At 33.4% G+C, this 22,551-nt stretch overlaps 1 protein-coding gene and 1 long non-coding RNA gene across 4 annotated transcripts in view; one reads left to right on the forward strand and one right to left on the reverse strand.

Annotated features, from left to right (window-relative positions):
- LOC135842365 (glycine receptor subunit alpha-2-like) overlaps positions 1–22,551 on the reverse strand; it is a 98,002-nt gene that overhangs the window by 45,379 nt on the left and 30,072 nt on the right. Inside the window, exon 2 of one of the 2 annotated variants that reach the window (XM_065359799.1) lies at positions 8,122–8,192. The exons of the other annotated variant lie outside the window; for it this stretch is intronic. Within the exon in view, the coding sequence (XP_065215871.1) occupies positions 8,122–8,192 (71 nt within the window). The remainder of the gene's footprint in view (positions 1–8,121; positions 8,193–22,551) is intronic. 2 annotated transcript variants of the gene reach the window in all.
- Positions 13,783–21,356, forward strand: LOC135842311 (uncharacterized). Of its 2 annotated transcripts, XR_010558106.1 has the most exons (4): positions 13,785–14,051; positions 14,144–19,791; positions 20,054–20,188; positions 20,322–21,356. It is a non-coding gene; the product is annotated as an uncharacterized LOC135842311 (long non-coding RNA). The 2 variants fall into 2 exon arrangements; XR_010558105.1 differs by having other exon boundaries at positions 13,783–14,051; positions 14,144–20,188.

Raw genomic sequence — 22,551 nt, forward strand, 5'->3', positions numbered from 1 at the left:
CTTATGTTAGATCTAAACTTTTGAATTATTCATTATTATTATTTTAGGTAAGTATTGATGATTTATTGTGACCCTCACACGACAATTGATGTACCTAATGTAATACAAATACATAAAATGTAAATTTTGAAATTATTCGTACAATTTGATGTATTTTTTACATCATGTTGTGGAAAATTTTCTTATATTGCAGCGCGATGTAAAAAATTACATCAAGTTGTCGATAAGGACATTGCCCACGCAGGGTATATCTTGGGGCAACAGTGAATAGCAGAAAAGAGCTCCTATATGTAGATGCACACCTAGTCACCTACCTATATATGAAATGTGTATTGTGTTGAGTTTTTTAAATTTTCAAGCCGTTCTGAAATCACGTCACCAATTCACACGTATGTACATAGACATACACTGATGTATGTACATATTAGATACGTATGTTTAGAAATACGTCAAATAAACGCACGATGTTGTTCGAAAATCGCAGATCGCTGAATCATTATATTTCTCACATCTGAGTTCCAGGATTGGTTTTGTTAGAGAAAATCATGCGTTTACGAATATGTGGATGTGAAGATCTCGCTCCAATTTCCATCACCTATTTATTGAAAAATTCTCATATTTTGATGATTCAGAATCATTTTTTGAAGATCCGTACCTACTCGAAGTTATTAACGATGAGAATCTCGGTTAGATGAATTTTCTCTCGACCTTTTAGGTCTTTACGAAGAAATTCCAGGAGCACAAGTTCGAAAAATTACTTACAGAAAAAGTGGGAAAACCTTCATTAGAAGCCGCAGAAAGTTCAAATTGCGATTGTTTCCGACTGGGGTGATGATGTAAACAGACACACCAGACGATATCATGTCAAAAAATCCAATTGTTATATACCTTCTTTGAAGGATTGATTTTCATTCACTTTTTTTTGGAAGTAACCAATTGGTAAAAAATTCACTTTTGAACTTACTTTCCTGGAATTTCTCGATTGCTGATCTCACCTTTCTGTTTTTCACTATTTTCTGCAAATTGCATTGATTCAAATTTGAAAATTATCAAGAAGTGGTAGAATGTTGACGAAACTAAAGAAATTTCATGAAAATTGCCTATGTAGAACAACGTTAAAACTTGTTGAAATGTTATGCTTGAAAACAAATGAATAAAAACGAAGAAAATTAATATTTATTTTAGAATTTGAGAGAAATTGAGATTTTGCAGTCATATGTACAAGTCATACAAAAACTTTTGGCCAAAAATCACTTGAAAAAATTTATATTTCAAGTAAAAATTGTGTTTAAAATGATGAAAAACCAATATTTTCCAAACGAAATTCCTCAACAAATTTTCACCCTCTCTCCGCTCGGCCAATGAGGGTAGAGGCACCAAATATGGACCACTTTTTTTTTGATGATTGCCACTTGAAAACTATAATGTTTTTTTTTATTGTTGAGCGCCGAGTGTCAAAATGACAGTTCGAAATTTTGGACGCCTAATATGGACCACCTATAAGATTTTAAAATAAACATACTTTCACATTTTTCAAAACGTCATATTTATTTGTAGAAATGAACAAAAAAAACGTAATCTAAGCAGTGCAGGGTAATTTTAAATATATATATTTTTTAAATTGTTGAATGACGAGTGTCAAAATGATAGTTCAAAATTTTGGACGCCTAATATGAACCACCTAAAGAATTTCAAAATAAACATATTTTTACGTTTCAAAACATTATATGTATCATTCCGTAGAAATGAACAAAAAAAGTATTTCAAGCATTTCCCTTTTCAGCGGCTGTAAGAAATGATGAAAATGAGTAAAATAATCAAATCACATGTGGTCCATATTAGCGCACCCCATTTAAAAAAACTTTGCACCAATTTCTGCTCATACCCTCATTTTTAGCAAAAACTGATCACTCCAGCAGAATCTACGTCCTTTTTTGATATTAAAAACGTCAATAACATTTAGAAAATTACACCACATATATAAATATTTTAATAAAAGTTGAAAAACACATATAAAAAAATTTTCAGTGTCTGAAAACAGTTTTTTGTAAATTTCTCAGCGAGTTTTGACTTTACAGTTGTAATTTTTGTCTCATTCGTTTTTTTTTTGGTGAAAAATACATCAGAAAACATTTTTTCCTGGCAGATTGTGCTAATTACCGACAAGAACGGGCGCTGGTCCATATTGCGGACTGGTCCATAATTGGTGCCCTTACTCTTATTCAAAATTTCTCTTAATATTTCTGAATTTCGAAATACTCTTCAAAATCAAAATCACGTTATATTTTATCATTTTTCATCTATTACTTTCAATTTTTTTCAAATTCTTAATAAAAATTAGTTGAATTTAACTCTGTTGCAAGATACGTACAAATTATCACAACTTTTTCACGCCTTTAAAGTATCATGTTGGGAGAGCATGAAAAAAAATGCAGGGTTTATCCAAATTGTTTGAAAATGTGCGATTTTGCAGTTGGCATTTTCAAGATCTTTGCCCTCCCCATCCTATAAAATTGGTTTGCTTCGCCCCTGTACCTCAAATTTGAGTTTTTTAATCATACATAAATCATACAAAAGTCATGCTTTTTGCTAAATTGGTTCTGGTGGACATCCTGCTATAAAATTGATTAAGAATATCATCAAAGTAAAATGAAATTTGGTAAATGTTGAGTATGTAATGTATGTCTATGTACCTAATGAAGCATCATAAACCCTACGTATAAAAAAATGAGCATAGAAATTACTGAGAGTTACCCAAAAATTAGGTAATGAAATTTTCGAAAAATTGAAGTAAACTTGGCAACAATCACTTCGAAGTTCAAATGCCCATCATTTAAAGCGGATAAAGCATCTTAAAAACATTTTTTAAATGTAATATATCATTGAAAAAAACCTTTGCCACAACCTCTGCCATTCCGTCTAAAAAATCAACCTTACAAGCTGAAATCAGCCTAGAAAAGTAGAAATTCCGAGTGTGAGTAAGGTAGGTACCTACCTAGTACCTACCCTGAATACGTATCATACGTATGTATGTTTTTTTTTTGGGTACTGCGAGTTTTGACTCACTTGTAGTCGTATCCAACTCGCGAGGAAACCTTTAAATCAAGTCATAATTATGTACTTCATTGAAAATTTGAGCGAAATGTTCTCATCCAATAATTATTCATAAACGCATCGTTTTCTTTTACAACCAATCACAGAACTCAGATGTAAGAAACGTAATGATTTCAAGATCTCCGGTTTTCAAACAAAATCGTGCTTTTATTTAACGTCTTTCTAAACATAATATGTACACATTAACATACGTCTGAATTGGTAACGTGGTTTTGGAACGGCTTAACAATTAAAAAAATCAACACAAAATATAGGCTGAAAATCAGCAATAACTGCCTACAATCATAGTAATAATAATTAGTAACTTAACGGCTTAGATATAACATATGATTTTTTCATTAAAGGTATGACGCAGCTATAGCGATAATAACCCCTGCCCCTTTCATCAATTAGCTAATCTTCGTCCCTGCCTCCGTCATCAGGTGCACTTGAGGTATAATTTTCTGCAGACAGTGTCATTGTTTGCGCTTCTTCTTCTATTAGAAATTCTCTGCTCGCCGGATTGATTTTTCTTGAAGCTAGCTCCATTATCTTTTCTGCTTCACGATCAATATTTTCCCCAACCTTCAAAAATTCGTTCAACTTGCCATTCACAAGTTGGGTGATATCAGTTTTCTGGATCAATATCCCATCTTCTGAGAGAGGGAATTCGGTCAATTTCAATTCCGTATTGATTGGTGCTATTCGACGTAACGTGAATCCGATTAATTTTTTTAAAACGTGTTTCGTCCTTGGACAAACATAAACGAAACCCTGTTCGTTTCCAGCGGCATCCTTCGTTATTTCGTTCCATCCCCATTTTGAGGTGAATTCTACCTCGCAAAGTCTGTCACTGGGCTTAAAAACAGGATCGTTATGAACGATGATGATGACGGAATACCAACACGATTCTTCATCCAGTTGACAGTTATTCACTCTGTATTCGACCATTTTATACACGATTTTAGGGATCGGAATTTTCTTGCTGAGCCGATTCAAGTATGTAGTCATTTTTCGCAAATTTCCCGACATGCGAAATTTGCTTTTGCCGCTTACTCCGGCAATAATATGCAACGGTTCGCCTAAATGCTGCGTCAAACGATTTTTAGAAAAAATTTAAAAACCAAGAATTTACGATTCAATGATGATGAATAATGAAATGGTTTCGTACTCGGTATAACGCGTATAAATATTGATCAACTCTTTTCAGAGAGAAATCTATTCTCCCGATTTTCCAGATCGGAACTGTGACCATGTTTGAGCAAACCGGAGATGCTGAGGAACCAAACCGGAACTGGTCCAATGGTATCAGTAACCATTTGTGAAAACATTGGACATTCGTTTCACATGCGATTGATTCTGATTTTTTGAAATTGTAAAATTTATTTGCGTCATTCTGCAAATAAAACGGTTGCAATTCAATGATTTTAACCTTTGTCTATAAGTTTAAGGATAGCGAAAATGAGGAACAACGTAAGAGAGGACAACTAACTTCTGCATACAGTTCATCCAAACCAATATCTTCGTAGAATTCAGATCCTAGACTGAAATCTTCGCATTGCTCGTTCAATACTGGCCATCTACTATTTGGACCAATATAATACTCCATTCTTTTCACAATCTTTTTCTTAAAATCGAATGTAAATTTCGTCAAATATATCCACGAGAAGCCCTGAAATGAAAAATCCTTTCCTATTCGTCAGTGTTTTTTTTTGTATTTTTTTAAAATTACAGCAGACAAAAATCTACATTTTCCCCTAGCCTAGGTATTTCACAAAAGCAAATGTAGCTACTAGTATGAATATCTAAACCGGTTTAACATTTTTTTTTTGTAGTTTACCATTCTTTTATTTCTATTAATCCATAATTCTTCGATACCGCTATCGAAAGCGCTCTGTAATACACGAAAGTACTCTTTCCAAATGAAAAATTTTGCCTTTTTCATAAACTTAGTCATAGCTTTAGCCACTTCACCGGGTGATTTATAATCTTGGAATTTATGCGTATGGAAATATGCTGCATCCGTTAAATCGTGATAGATCTAAAAAGAAAAACGTTGATAATGAAATATTTTCACAATTGAATTAAATGTAATCATAATCAACTTACCTCGAATCCAAACTGGAAAGTAAGACTTCTAACGTTGTATGTAAGGGAAATTTTGAAAGAATCTTTACATTGATTTTTTTTCACTTCAGCTGCATTGCTACCTCTGTCGTGTATTTTTTTAACAAATAGACCATTTTTTGTGAATGAATATTCACCGACGAAAGCTTTTTCTGCCGATGATTCAGCGGGGCAAGCCAATGCCCAGGCATCGCAAACGGCATTTTTGGGGATTTTACTGGGGAGCTGAAAAAGTGAACGAGAAAATCTATCGAAAACTAGAGCTGTAAAATAGAAAACAATGCATCAGATTTTTTTTAGAAAATCATTTTCATTTAAAAAAAATCAAGTTTGAAGTAATTTTTGCATTAAGTAGTTAAAAAAAGAAGTAGGTAGCTAGGTACCTACTTACCTTCTTCTTCCACTCCTTGTCCGAGAACAAATTGAACTACAATCGCTAAAAGTATAGATAATGTCGATTTCATAGCGTCTGATTGTCACAAAATTGCGATGTCAAATGAGGGAAACAAATGACTGCCTGCGTTTTTATTGAATTTACTTCGATTGTAACGAGCGTAACTGAGAATCGTTTCAAAAAATTTTGTCCAATTGTCAAGTCTTTTCGAAATCACGTCAGCAATTCGTACATATGTAGGTATGTGTACTTACTTACATGTTTTGTTTAAAAAGACGTTGAATAAACGCACGATGTTGTTTGAAAATCGCAGATCTCTGAATCATTGTTTCTTACATCTGAGTTCTGCGATTGGTTGCAAGAGAAAACGATGCGTAATCCATGTTCTGTTAGATATCTGCGTTTTTCATTGTTCAAACTTGATTTTCGAGTCATCATGTGTTTGTTTTACGCGACAAAGAACGTTCGTACGTAGTTGTTCAAATTCGAATTTCGAATCACCGTGTGTTCAATGCTCAATTTACATACCTACCTGCTGAAGTATTTGACTTCGCAAAAACACATCGGAAAATTTTCTTTCTTTCTAGTTTGAACGTTTGGGCATCTGATTAATCACAAAATCTGCTCAAATTTTCTTTTAACGATTAAGACGTAATAGTCTGCAGTCCAAATACGAAAAAGTTCTCTGGAAACCGAAAAGAGTTGGCTTTTTTGAGGGACAAAAAAAGAGCAGGTCTCATTAACATTCAAGAAAATAGACATTTCAGATTTTTTGGTCAGCACAATAGGGAGCTGGAGCTTCAAAACCCACATTTTTCGAAGTTGGGCGGGGACAAATTTTTTTTTAATTTGGTAGAGAACACTCCCAAAAGCAATTTTCCCCCAATTTTTGGCACTTTTTCACACAGAAACAGCTTTGTAGAAGCAATATGACCTTCGGGACAAAAAATACGCAACTACATGATTGCATCCATTCATCCCACGCTGATAGAGACCACCATTATGAAAAACGGCCGGCACAATGACCCGCAGTAAATTTTCAAAGTTACGCATCCCGGCCATTTCATGAAAAAAATTGGATGTATGACATTTCGACAACATGGCCATGCGACCTATCAAAGTGGGTTAAAATTTCGCGAGAAAAACGAAAATCGCTATGAATTTTTTTTTTGAGCATTTCATGAAAATTTTGAGCTGAAAAATTTGTATCAAGTGGTTTAAAATTTTCTGAAAAAAACAAAAATCGCAATAAAATTTTTTTTGATCATTTCATGAAAATTTTGAGCTAAAAAATTTGTATGAATGTATGGTATTTTAATAACGTAACCGTGGCGTGCGACCTATCAAAGAATCTCAATAAAAAATTTTTTTGAGCATTCATGAGAATTTTGAGTTGAAAAATTGTATGTATGACGTGAACGTGCGACTTATCTAAGTGGGTTAAAATTTTGCGAGAAAAACGAAAATCTCAATTAAACAATATTTTGAGCATTTCATGAAAATTTTGAGCTAAAAAAATTGTATATGAATCATTTCTCACGTATTTTCAGTCTATCGTACCGGTTGGTTGGGTTTCAACAGAGAATATTTTTTGAACAATTTCCCCCTCAATTGACTAAAAGATAAGATAAGGCACGAGCCAAGATATGTTCCCCAAAAGGATGAACGGAGGGTAATGCATTTTGAAATAACAACCTAGAATTTGTTCTCGTATACGACATTTTGGTCTTCGACTGAAATTCATTGGTTTTCGCATCGTCGTCGTTTAAATGATAAATACAACCAGGCATGACAATGGTGAAGAGGGAAAAGCCCCGCACACGAAGTAACTGCAATACGTAGATAAGTGGCAAGTAAATAATATACGCGGCGACGTGTACTCGGGTATTTTCTTGAAACCCATCCAAATGGTTCAACAAAAGCTCGGTTGAACCGAACGTATACCGACGTACTAGGTACCTAGTTTTAAAATATCTGCTAACTGGAGGAGTTCGCAAGGCAAAAAACCTTAACTTATGGTACAGTGTGTGGTGCAAGGCGATCGTCGCTCGTTCCGCGTAGATATCGAGTGAATTTACGAGTCTCAAAAAGGGAAATTTGTCTGGTATAAATTACTTCCTTAGTATGTGGCGCTTATTTGGCTCTATAATTTGCTGCGAAAAGCTGGCAAGGAAGGGGTGAGCGACTCGAACGTCGCCACATTCTTGTACACACTCTGTTGTGTAGGTACTTTTCTATACTAGGTACTATAGGTACCTGGTGGTTGTAGTCTACTTCCGTTGTGTAATAACGTACTAATTAATTTAACAAGCTGTGCTGGGCGGGGTATACTGCAGATTGGCCCTGATAAACGTCGAGGTTAATGCCTTTTTAATTCGAGCCTTTGACTGAGAAATTGCGTCTTGGTTGGTGGGCTTGTGCAATTTTAGGATTTGTCGTGTGCTTTATACGGCTCGAAGGCTTTTTTGGCAGGCGTGAATGATATGTAGATATTGCGGCGTACTTACTGGGAGGTATGTCTTTGTTGTATTCGGTCTCCAGTTCAAATAAATCTTTGCAACGGATATGTACAGTGAAGCTGCAAAATGATAAAAAATACAGTTAGATATGAGTAAAGTTGCGTAATTTTACCACGTGCGATGTATTTTACGATACGAGTAGAATGTTTTGCGCGATTGTTTGGACGACAGGAGAAGAGAAGGGTTCGAGACTGTTTTCGATAGTATAAATTTTCGTTGTAAAGCGTAACTCTTGACGTTTATATACTACCTTACCTTATGGTTTTACTGCTGTAAGAGGAAATTACAATCTTGAAAAGGCCCCTAACCTTTACCTAGCTCAAAATATTTTGGTGGTGTGCTGTGAGAGAGCAGTTCGTAGTAAGTTTGTGTTCGTGGCATGAAGAACATGTGTGACAGTTTTTTGAAACGAACCAGTTAATTTTTTCTGTATAAAATTTCAGAAACTTTGAGTCTCCGAAGTATAGTCTGAAAAATAATATTTCAGAATTTTCATATTTTTGGACTCCGTGGTCGAATCTCCATTTTGTGAACAAAATTGAAATTGAAATCGAGGCCTATGGTCATTTTTGAAAGAAGTGAGAGAGAGAGATTTTTCAGGATTCTGGAGACATATTTTTCGGCTCAAAATTCCAAAGGAGAAAACCCTGAAAAGTATGACTGCTTACGACTCACGAGTCGAATAATGGTGTTTGATGATTGAAATATGATCGCACAATCAGCAAAATTTAGCATTTTTAATAATGAAACATGATTTTACGATGCTACGAGTATCTTTTTTCCCTCATCTTATTTAATTTGTAATTTTTGTGATCAAAAAAGGTCAAAAAATATGCTTTCAATTCCTCGATATTTTGGTCACCATAAAATTTTTCTAGTAATTTTGAAGAATTTTTTACTTTTTTTGTTTATATGTACATATAAAAAGACAGAAGTGGCAGAACAATTTTTAAACCACACAAAACTAAAAAAATAAATAAATAAATAATAATAATAATAAAAAATCTAAAAACATGCAAAAGTACGTCTCCAGTCAAAATTTTGGATGACAATGGGTTTCGATTCTTGGTGAATTTTTGAACCAAAGATGAAAAAAAATCGAAATTTTACTATAATGAATTGACCTAGAAAGATTTGACTTCTCAAATTGATTGGAAACGATTTTAGAGTCATTTTGAACAATTCTGGAGCCTCCAGGAAATTTTTGAAATCTGAATTTTCACAACAGTGTGCCCAATGAAGTAGAAAAGCTAAAATTTATATTGCATCCTGAATTTTAAATATTCTAAGTCAATTGACAGTGGTTTCAATCCATTCTGAAGCCTCCAGACATATTCTGGAAATTCTAGATTATCAAAAAGTGTCATAAAAACTGTTCAGGTTCTCTTCAGTACGTAACGAAAGTGCACTTTTTTCCCTTTTCACCAGGTTAGCAACTAACTTCATAAATTTGTAATTTCTTGCAAATTTTTGATAAATTTGAAGTTGATTGCCAAAGTTGTAAAAAAGTGCATAATTCTATGCGAAATTGCGAATTTTTCTGCAATTTTTCCTAATTTTTTTGCAGTAGATAGGTAATGATTGCAACAGTAAATAAAAAACATTTTCAATTACCTTATAAATTTTTGACAGGTTTTGCCCTTTCAATCTCTTGAGAGGCACAAAACTCAATTTTTGGCATCAGAGCCCTTCCCTTTGGGTCTCTACGGTCCTAGAGGCTGGAGAAAAATCTGGCACTGTCTAGGGTAGTCGTCCAAATAACGTGTGCTAAAATTTAGAATTTTCTCTCAATTTTTTGCGAAAGTCATTTTTTAGCTGGTCTAGAAATGGTGAGAATTCTACTGAACGGTTTGAAAATTTGTAAACAGCTCATTTTTTTGGTAAATTCGTGTTTTGAAAGTATATTTTACCCTCATAAGTACGAAATAAGAAAACATCGAAACATATTATCATTTCTGAAACTGAAAAATTTTTGGATCGCAATGTTAATGTTATTAATTTTTTCGGAAATTTAAAACAGTCTGATAAGTTTTTGCTCTTATTTCTCGTGTTTTTTTTTTCGATTTGGTAACAATGACCATAAAATTGGTAGCACTGCATTTCAAAATATTCATTTACCTAGTTTCGGGAATGATATCTTTCGCGAGATTTTCCATCGCTCATTTGAACCTTAAAAGTGGTATTGATTCTAAAGGAAAAGCTGAGATTGACGAAGAAATGCAGAATCTTGAATTAGGCTAGGTACTTCTATTTCTCTCTAATTACGTCGGTGATCTTATCCAAAACAGCTTGGGTTATTAAGGATAGACCGATAGAGCAAAAAAGTCATGATTTTTTTGAAAATTCTTTCTCGTTGAGGGATTACATTTCCTTTCCATGACACCTCCACATCTAAAATCAAGTTTGGTAGCTAAAATTTTACCTATGGTCATGGTCAATGGTGGTTTGATTTTTTTTTGCCTGACCTTGGGAACCTTTTCCAATCTGGAGCGCCATCTATTGGATCTTATGGCATGGCCGCCTGTTCAACCAATGGGTAGGTATGTCAGAAATATGCCCCCAGCATACCTACCCATCGGTTGAACACTAACGTAAGACCTAATACAGGGTGGCCAGAAATATCGGGTACCCCTAAGAAAGTTTTTCATTAAAAATATAGGTTGGCAACGTGAAATAGATGCATATGATTGGTGGAATGTTATCTCACCAGTCCAACAACCAATCATGTGTTATCATTATTATCATTCACCGTGACCAACCGAAGTATTTAGTTAGAAAACTTTTTTAGGGGTACCCGATATTTCTGGCCACCCTGTAGATGGCGATGGCGCTCCTGATTGAAGGCGCTTTTACACAAAAGTATATCAAGTGAACGGATGGACATAATCAAGGGCAAACATCCTCAGTCGAACTTTCAATCATGAGCTGATTTACATGTTTAACGAGGTGAATTCTGCATACATACAGTGTGTAAATATGCCACAGAACTTGCTCTAATTTGGGTAATGTTGCGAAATTGTGTCCCTCTCCCTTTTAAAATTTTTTATCGTTCTCTGTACACGAGTCAGAAGGCAGGAGGCAGCCAATGACTCATTTCTTTTGACACCATTGACTGAGTACATATAACGACATATGCTTGTTTAGAAAACAATTGTTATTGTTATTTCATTTCTGATTAACAAACTCTGTTCGATAGACGTATGATTCAGCTTTAGCTAAGTATAGCTTTATCGTAAGCATAAGTTACTTTAATTTGTTCGTAGAGATTGCGGGATTATCTTATCGCGATTTGTACCTACCTACCTACTAACCTTATAATGTAATGTACTATTTTTGAATGAAATCTCAACTTTATCGTTAACACGGTTACTTTTTGTTCATCATTTAGCGTGTTCGTTTTGTTTGTGGTTTTTTTTCGCTTTAAATTGAAACCTGAGTTTAAATGATGAATTTTCGAACAACGTGTAAGTTCAAGTTTTTGTTGGTGCGTTTGCGCGAAGTATCGTTTTATGATCATTAAAATGTATGTAATTCTAATCATTGTTGTTCGTTTTCGTCTGTTCGTCGGTTTATGTACCTAGTTCTCGAATTCCTGAAAAAGTGAATAGTGGTGACCATATGTAAGAAGAACAGCATTACCCATTGATAACTAAAGACATGGATGCTGTCAAGGCCTTTACGTATTGCATATTTTTCATCAATATGACTGTAAAACCACGATACTGGCCGGATGATAATAAAATTCCTGTCGAAGTCATCGATGGTTACAAATATTGCGTAATTGACAAACTGCACCACAAAGGATTTGAAATTGCCAAAAAGAAATTACGCTACAATATTCCGCTGGATACGACTCGTATATATTATAGGTGTATCGATGAAAATGAATGTAGAATTTTCGAAACTCCCACAGAGTTTTCTTTTTCATGGACTATAGCGGGCGTAATAGCACAATACCTTCACTGTGGGTTTATGTGGATATGTTTTTACATCGGAGCGATTATGCTGAGGGCCAGTCCAAAATTTGTATCACGCTATGTTTGTTGAGATTATGTTATCAAATTTTTATTATTACGATTGGTAACCCATTAAGATTACGGATTTACTCATTTCTTAATGTCCAATCATTCGACGTGTTTGGTTGATTTCTTTACTTTAAATCGAATAGGTTCTGGTTTTAAAATGAAGTTTTTATTGACGAATAGTGGCTAATGTAAATTTTTAAGAATGTATAGGTATTTGTTTGTTGTTGCAATTGCGCGAAGTATAGGTATTATTGTTGATAGTTCAAAGTACCTATGTGTTGTTTCTATAGTTATTTTGTTTCGCTTTGGTCTAGTTTGTTATTTCGTTTTGGCATCCAAAGATTCCAGTTTGAAAAGTAGTCAGTCTACAAAAAATCTCAGAGAATTTTATAAATATCATTCAATCACAAGAAAATTGAATTACGAATAACTGAAGAGATGTATTTTTTCCTGCGCATTATTTGTTGTGTGTTTTTCACCAATGGAGGGTCATCGGAAGTTGTTACATCTCCATCAAATGAAAGTCGTGTTGTAGTCATTGATGGTAAAAAATTTTGTATAATTAACAGACTGGATGAAAAATTTGAAATGTTTAGAAAGAAATATCCTGAATTATTGAATCATGTTTTGAATATCTCTGAATTACTCAAGTCTCTGTGGTGTGAAAAGGAACTTGAGGCATTTGGAATTTTCAATAATATACCTACCTATGCAATTATGCATCTGAAAATAATTTTTGGAGTGAATTAGTTTTGTTACTCCTGAACTTACTGTATTGGTTCATTAGTGAAGTGAAGGTGACCAATAAAAAGAAGCAGAAGTTAAAGTACAAATATTATTTTATTAAGAAGAAAGTTCTGTGATTTTATTTTGAGCTGTGTAATTTTTTCTCGCTCAATATTATTTTATACTTATTTTAAGCATGTGAAATAAATTTAAAACATTGTCATTTAAAAAAAGCTCGTGTGTACTTATCAGATTTATCCTCAAAAGCAAGATTACCTAAAAAGCATAGGTACATTAGTTACCTACAAAACACATAGCTTGGTTTTATTTTATACTTATGCATATTGAGATAATTATCGTACGATTTGTATTAATTGATTATAATAAAAATTCAAGTATTCGAATTTGTATTTTGTAGAATTTCATTTGAATCCTCTTTAGGGAATTTTTCGAACGCGATAAAATTATAAAAATCCAACCGAGGCTCCAAAATGGCTCGAAATCACCACCAGTTGATTCGAGTGCTCAAATACAGGTTTTAAAGTCAATTTCACTATTCCATATTCGATTGGTGAAATTTTAATGTTTTTGTTTTCATAAGTAATGAGGCAAACGAGTGCTAAATTTCATTTTTTTTTTCAATGGAGAATTTTTGACAAATCAGTGTCGACTTATCACTTATGAGAAATTAGAGTTAAATCGAATTGAATTTGAAGGTTAAAATTTGGGAAATGGAAATCGGGGAAAATTGATTCGAGGTAATGGCTAATTTTAGGTCAATTCTCCCCTCCCTCCGTGTTAATGGAAAATATCAGGAACATTACCAATAGTAGAGAGAGAGAGACAGAGAGACAAATGTTTTTCTTTATCTAGTTTCTGACTTTTTAAATTTTTATCTTTATTATCGCAGTTGATAAACCTGGCTACATTGATAAGCTTATGATTACATTACACCATATTCTTCTAATTATGTTATTTTGCAATAATGCGTTCATTATTTTACACATTAATTTTTGTTAGTTGGATATTAGCCTTGTTCGGTTGATGTTTTCATACTTTAAATGTATGGTAGAGGAGGCGGGGTGTTCAAAAAATAGTTTTGTGGTGAAGCTTTGCTGCGAAGTATGAAGTATGTTCTCCCTGATCATTGGATCTAAAATCCAAATCGTACGTATCTCTAATTATTGTAGTTTGTTTCTGGTTGTCAATTTGTAGGCCTCGGTTTACTTTCATAGATTCCTACCTACCTTTCATTTCAGGATTGTTCGTAATTTGAAAAGTTTACCGTCGAAAAGAATGAATTTATTCGTAAAAACAGCATTTGTTTGGTATCTGACTGTGTTTGACCCTTTCATAAAATATGAAGAGTCACTCAAGTCACTGATATGGTCACCATCTTCATGCAAAGAAATTCGTGTGAAAGACATTAAAGGAGAAAAATATCGCGAAATAAAACAACAAGATGAAGACTTTGAAAAGTACGCGCATGTGTATAATGATAGGAATGGTACCATTACCGTATCCGTATTAATTCCATGTACTGGTAATGATGAATGCAACTGCAAGTGCCCTGCAAAAGATTCGTATGGATTATCATATTATCTCAGAATTATTTGGTGTATAATTAGAAATGAAATCATATTTTCAATTATTAAAGCTGTCATTGATTTTCTGCGGATCGGTCCGAGAACATCACGCTGGTTGATCGCGTAAGGCTGGTACATATGTGTAACTTTACGACTTTGATTATTTTGGTTTTTTGTGGGTGCTTTTCTGCGAAGGATGTTCTCCTTGATCGTTGGATCTAAAATCTAATCGTTTCTGTTTGTCAATTTCTCTAAGATTCAGTTCCCCGTCCCTTCTAATAATAATTATGTAAATACCTACCTACCCATGATTTTAGGATTGTAGTTTGAATAATTTGACAGTCGACGTGGGAGATTACAAATCCACACGAGAATTATTCATTAATCATAAATATATCTTAGAAATTTCTTTTGGGCGATGGAAAATATTTACAATTTTGCTACTCCTAAATTTACTGTATTGGTTCATTAATGAAGTGAAGGTGACCAATAAAAAGAAGCAGAAGTTGAAGTACAAATATTATTTTATTAAGAAGAAAGTTCTGTGATTTTATTTTAAGCAGTGTGATTTCTTCTTGCTCAATATACTTATTTTACCTACACTTATTTTAGACACGTGAAATAGATATTATTAAGCATTGTCAATTAGAGAAAGCTGTGTAACAGATTTTTGCTCAAAAGCCAGATTATCAACAAATCATGAAGAAATATTGCAATAAGATTTATCAAAAGAAACACATCCTTGGTTTTTATTTTATAATACCTAAGTGCATTAAGATAATTATCGCACAATTTGTAGAAATGATTAAAATTAAAATTCAAGCATTGGAATTTGTACGTGTATTCATTATTTTGGATCCTTCTTAAGTAGATTTTTCGAGTTCCGATAAAGTTATAAAAACCCACCCGTGGCTCCGAAATGGCTCGAAATCACCTCCAAATATTTCGAGCGCTTGGATACATACCGATTATAAAACCAATTTCAGTGTTCTATTTTGATTGATTATATTATGGTAAATTTTAATGGGGTTGTTTCCATGAGAAATGTGACGGTTAAGTATGTGCTGAATTTCATTTTCTAAATTTTTGGTAAATAAATAGGCAATTTAATTTCGATTCATCTCCTGAGTCATTCTATGGCGAATGGCCAAGCTTTTGGTTCTTGGGTTGGGCGATTTTGAAAATATTTTTCATGTCGTTATGGACCTCGATGGGTAGGGATATTGTAAAGTTCGAGTAGGGTCAATTTGAATGAACTACAAATGGTATTGTATAATCGAATTTTTTGAAGCATTTGCCACTTCGTGGATGCATGGAAGAGTTCTTTAGAGATGTATTGAAAATCAGTGTTGCCACCTTTTCAAGTCCGAAAAATTGACTGGAAAAAAAAAGTTTATAAAAATCATCTTCTTTTCTCCATGGTGTCCTCGCTCAAAAATTCCGAAAAAATTGCCTCAAGTGTAACTTTTATGCTGATGAATATTTTTTAAAAAATTGAGGTGTTTTTTCTTCGTAATTCTCGATTTTAAAAATTTCAAAGATCACTAGAAAATACAATTTCTCTTCTTGAAAGGTCAAAATTACGCAAATTGACCATTTTCATCAATTTTACTCCACATTCAAAGGAAAAGTCGCCAAAATCAGTTGAATTCTTCTGAAACCCTAGATGCTGTTGAAATTAGGTACATTTTTGTGAGACTTCTCATGTTTTTTCGTCAATTTTTGAATCCTACGCAAAAACTGATCTGAGGAGTACATAAAGTGCATTTATACATACCAATTTTTTCGAAAAAGTGAAGCCATAAAATCAACCAATCACAAATCGCATAGACCACGTGTTATTCGGGAGGTGAGGGCTCTGATTGGTTAGTTGTCGAGAGGTGAAAACTCTGATGGGTCAAATTTTTCGGGAGGAGAACAATTTTAACGACACGAGTTTCCGATCCTGTTTAATATTTATACCTATCTATGGTTATCGCAGTTGATAAACGTGGCTACTTTGATAAGCTTACAATAATATGTACCATGTTCTTCTAAAATCTTATATGTATATTATGTAAATGTGTACCTAGTACCTACATTATTTTTACGCATTAATTTTTGTTAGTTGGATATTGGACTTGTTCAGTTGATGTTTTCAAACTTTAAATGTAGGTACCTAGTACTGGTGTTTAAAAAATAGTTTTGTGTTGGTGTTTTTTTCGCGAAGGATGTTCTCCCTGATCATTGGATCATGAATTTATTTGTAAAAATTACTTGTATGATATATATTGGGTTCTTAAACCCTCTATTCTTAAAATATGAAAAAGATTTGATATGGGCACCCGCACCTCCATCAAAAGAAATTCGTATTGAAGTCATTGACGGAAAAAAATTTCGCGTGATAAACCGACAAGATGAAGAATTTGAAACCTACAAAAACAAGTATATGAGCGATGATTTGACTGACAGCATACATATTTTATGTAATGGTGATGATGAATGCAACCGCAAGTATCCTGAAGAATTATCTTATCTCGAAATTCTTTGGTGTATGGTTAGGAGTATTATCGTATATGAAATTATTGTAGCTGTCATTGATTCTCTGCGTACCGGTCCGATAATGGGTGCCATTTATCGGCACGACAGATTAAATGATTTGAACGACAAAAAAAAGTGTTTTGCACGACAGATTCCAACGTCCCAAAACCACTTTTTTAACGACGAAAACAGTTTTGAACCATTGCACGACAACAAAAATTCAAGTGCACGCCAATAAAATCAAGTGAACGCCAACGCATGCCCGACAAGTTGAATGAAATGCATCGACGACTTTAGGAAATGAACGACGACATAATGATAAAAGCGACGAATTTATTCACAAAATTAAAATTTCCAAAAACGATTGGTGTTGGTTTCGAACCGATCTGAAGCCTCCACTGGATTTACCAATAAAAACTTTCTAAAGCTGAAAATTAGGTAAACATGAAATTCAGCACTTATAAAGGCACATTAGGTGCATATCTTTAAATTCTTTTTGAGCCGGTTCAAATCCAAAATTTTCTCCAAAGGATGTTCTCTCCAATCATTAGATTATATAACATCTAGTCCTATGTATCTTTAATTATTGTTGTTTTTCTCTGTTTGTCAATCTCTCTAAGATTCAGATCCTTCTATGTAAGCCTATTTACTTATGTAGATAGAGATACCTACCTATCTATCTATGATTTTAGGATTGTAATTTGAATAATAATTTACAGTCACCAAAAGAGGCTATAAATCCGCAAAAGAATTATTCAATAATCATAAATACACCTCATCATTATCTATAGAATATTTAAAGTTTTGCTACTTCTAAATTTACTGTATTGATTCATCAGTGAAGATGACCAATAAAAAGAAGCAGAAGCTAAAGTACTCGTATTATTTTATTAAGAAGAAAGTTCTGTGATTTCTTTCGAGCAGTGTGATTTCTTCTTGCTTAATAAGTATATATTTTACACTTGGGCATGTGAAATAGATATTAAGCATTGTCATTTAGAGAAATATTTGTAACAGATTTTTTCTCAAAAGCAAGATTACCAACAAATCATGAAAAAAGAAATATTGCTATAGGTAAGAGTTATCAAAAGAAACACATCCTTGGTTTTATTTCATAGTTATGCGCATTTAGATAATTATCGTACAATTTGTAAAAATGATTAAAATTAAAATTCCTGCATTCGAATTTGTATTTGGATCCTCCTATAAGGGGATTTTTCGAGCTCCGATAAAGTTATAAAAACCCACCCGTGGCTCCAAAATGTCTTGAAATCACCACCATGTTGACTCATCATCCGTGAAAAATCAGACCGTTATCAAAATTGAGTTTAAAAGTAGCATTTGGGGAAAAATGGATTTGAGGAAATGGGTTTGCGGGGAAACGTTCGGTTGGGATAACGGATTCGGGGAATTATACCAAAATCATTTGGTGTAGGTATACCATACCTACCCTTTCCAAATCGATTGACGGTTGTTTCAAGCCATCCTGAATCTGAAGCCCCCAGCAGATTTCTGAAGGTTCCAGTTTTTAAGAAAATACATCAATGTTGACCAAAAGCGTTGTGAAAATGGGTCATTTGAGATGGCTGGCAATAAATTTATTTCAGTCTTTTCATTCACCTTATAAGTTTTGCCCTGGATTCTGAAAAATCCTAAAAAGTATATGCAAAAGTAAATCAAGGGACGAAATTACCATTTCTGGATTTTATTTTCCAATTGTTGGTCAATTCATTTTTCCCTACGCGTTAATGAAAATATCAGGAACATTTTATCTAATAGTACAGAGAGAGAGACAGAGACACAAATATTTTTTAGTAGCCTAATTTCAATTTACATACCTACTACATGAAGCACACTATTATACCTCTGTTGATACCTATTTATACAAAAAGTATGTCTTTATGGACGACCAAAATCTTAGGGAAATAAAATGAAATTCTTTTAGAAAAAGGCTTGAAAAAACACGTTTATTTTTGAGAAAGTACACGACCAACTTGATACATTTCTGGAAAAATTTCATCGAAATTCGAAAGCACCTTCAAATACGTTGATTATAAAAAAAAAACACACACACACGAAAAAAACTTACAAAATGAGTGAATTTTGAAAAAAAAATCGTAAAAATTTAATCATTTGAAAAACGATCACAAAAATCTTGAAAGATAGGAAGACCAATTTGAAAAAACTAGTTGGAAAACCATCGACGAACACCTATAGGCTATAGCCTTCATTAAAATAGAAACACTTTGGAAATTATAGAAGCGTAGTTTTCGCGCAGGCATAACAGCGCTCCTGAGCGAAAAAATTGATGCCGGATTGCCGGGTGTTGGAACTTGGAACCAACTTTTATCGACAGTAAGTAACCGAGTTATACCACCAGATTGCGCTATTAACTTGAGAACAAAACGCATTTAGGTCACAAAAAAAATTATGAAAGCTCAAGGTTGTAAAACTACTGAAAAAACTGTTTTTTCGTGTTTTTTTTTTTGTATGTTTGAGCTTTTATAACTTTTTTTCTATATCGCGGATAGGTAATTTTCAAACCAACTCGCATCTGGTAGAGAATTTAACGTAGATTATTTTCTTTCCTTACCTCAAATACCTATGTCCTTTCTCAAAATTTTGAGTAATTTCCATAAAAATAAATAAAGTCGATGCATCACAGACAACTGGGAATATCAAAAGCTGAAGCGGGGTAGTGAAATGTGAAATGATTCATCAGGACTCATCTAAAGCTATTTTCCTGCGATTTAGGTCGACCATACAGACATATGTACTTCACTTTTTGTATGCTGACAGAGGTATTGTAGTGTGCTTTATGAGCGTAATTAATAAAAATACCTAGTTTTTATATTTCGATTCATAAAGCAGATGATTCTAAACTCGTGCGATACAGCGCTCCCTTGTAATCACCTACTTTATGAATCTTGTTGTAAAAACTACTTATGCTTTATCGAGTTTCTAACTTTTTCAAATTTTGATAAGCTTACAATTAGGCCATGTTCTTCTAATGTCTTCGTTTATATAAATGTGTACATAATTTTACCCATTAATTTTTGTTAGTTGAATATTGGCCTTGTTCCGTTGATGTTTTCAAACTTTAAATGTAGTGCTGGTGTTGAAAAAAAATAGTTTTGTGTTACTGAGTGCTTTTTCGCAAGGGATGCTCTGCCTGATCATTGGATCTAAAATCTAATCGTACGTATCTGTAATTAATTATTGTAGTGTGTTTCTGGCTGTCAATTTCTGTATGAATTAGTTCCTTCTATGTAGACGTGTTTACTTACATAGATTCTTACCTACCTACCTACCTACCTACCTTTCATTTCAGGTTTGTAATTTGAAAAGTTGACTGTCGACAAGTGAGGCTACAGATTAGCACGAGAATTATTCAATAATTGAGATGAATTTATTCGTAAGAACAACATTTTATTTGTTTCTGTCTATCTCCGACCCTTTCGTAAAATATGAAGAATCACTAATATCACTAATATGGCCACCTACATCAGAAGAAATTCGTGTTGAAGTCATCGATGGACAAAAATTTCGCGCAATAGACCGACTAGATGAAGACTTTAAAAAGTACGTGGATGTGCCTGATAATTGGAATACGAGTAGTACCGTAACCTTATATATTCCATGTAGCAACTGCAAGTGTCCTGCAAATGATTCGCATGAAACACCTTATCTCAAAATTCTTTGGTGTGCAGTTAGGAATAATATCGTATATGCAATTCTTGATGCTGCCTATGATTTTCTGCGGACCGGTCCGAAAATATCACGCTGGTTGATCGCGTGACACTGGTGTAGTGCTGTATGTACGAGTAGGTACGCGTAACTTTACAACTTTAGACTTCAGTTTTTTGTTGATGTTTTTCCGCGAAAAATGTTCTTCCTGATCATTGGATCTAAAATCTAATCGTATTTTACTCGTATCTCTAATTATTGTAGTTTGTTTCTGTTTGTACGTCAATTTCTCTCTAATATTCAGTTCCTTCTACATATGTAAGCCAATTTAGTTACTCATGTACAGGGTGCCCAGAAATATCGAGCACCCCTAAAAAAGTTTTCTACTAAAATACTTCGGTTGGTCACAGTGAATGATAATAATGATAGCACATGATTGGTTGTTGGACTGGAGAGATAACATTCCACCAATCATATGCATCTATTTCACGTTGCCAATCTATTTTTTTAATGAAAAACTTTCTTAGGGGTGCTCGATATTTCTGGGCACCCTGTAGATACCTACCTACCTTTGATTTTAGGATTGTACATTATTTGAATAGTGAAAACAGACGTAGGAGGTTACAAATCCGCGCGAGAATTATTCAATAATCATAAATATACATATCTTATCATTGTCTATGAAGAAATTAATTCATTCGTTACAATAACATTTCTCTTGTGTTCTCACTTCATTCACATTAGCACAGATGAAGAATCACTGATTCAGTAATATGGGCTTCTCCATCAAACTAATTCGTGTTGAAGATAAAAACTCACCCGATTTTTTTGTTTTTGCTTGTAAATATCCACGGTTTAAAAATTCGGCCTTTTCGATAGAAAGCTATCAGTGATCACTGAATTATTTCAGTGATTTTGAAATTCGAAGCATCGGGGGAAAAAAGAATAACTTAGCTTGAAATTTCATTCAAAAATGACGTTGAGATGGCTGGCAATGAATTTCATTTCAGCCTTTTTATTCATGTAATACGTTTTGCCCTGGATATCGATAAATCCGATAAGTGTATGGAAAAGTAAATCGAGAGACAAAATTACCAATTTTTTTGTTTTAAAACAGCTAGTTTTTTTTCTTGTTTAAAACTACATAAGTGTTTAAAACGCGTTTTGAACACGTTTAAAATGTGTTTTAATTTTTAAACACAAATTCATTTGTTTTGGATTTAGTTTTTCAATTTAAAATATCCGTTATTCAGTCATAAATTTTTAAGACGTGACATAATAAAATTGCTATAAGGCTCAGCTCAAGAAATACCTATTGAAAAATTGAAATCAAAACACAAAATTTGTAAAAGTATAAGAAGAAAAATAAAAATCTAAAATTACAGTTCATTCAATCCCTTTTTTTTCTACTAGAAATATTGAAAAAAACGTTTTTTTTTTTAGAAAATTGTAGTTGAAAGAAAACACGTTTAAAAAATATTTAAACAAAAAAAATTAAAAAAAAAACGTTTTAAACGTGCTTAAGTATGTTTTTTTTTGTTGTCTAAATCTAAATCGAAATCGACTGGTCTACTCTAATAAACTAAAACACGCGTTTTTATAAAACGTGTTTAAAACATTTTTGTTTTAAACATGTACAACCCTGGATGAGAGGTTCCAAAATTTCTATCCAGGATTTCATTCATATCTGTGCCGATGGGCTGGACGCTTCAAGTTCATGATAAGGAAAACACGTGCTTTTAAAATATTAACTTGCTCGCGATTTGTATCTCTGAAACCTAGTTATAGATACAATATATTTCCAGAAAATTGCTTCTGTTGAATTTATGCGTTACTCGAAAGTTGAAACTGTGCAAGTGCAATGTGTCGTAGAG

This window comes from Planococcus citri, chromosome 4 (genome assembly GCF_950023065.1).
Source record: "Planococcus citri chromosome 4, ihPlaCitr1.1, whole genome shotgun sequence".
In the NCBI taxonomy this organism is placed as follows: Eukaryota; Metazoa; Arthropoda; class Insecta; order Hemiptera; family Pseudococcidae; genus Planococcus; species Planococcus citri.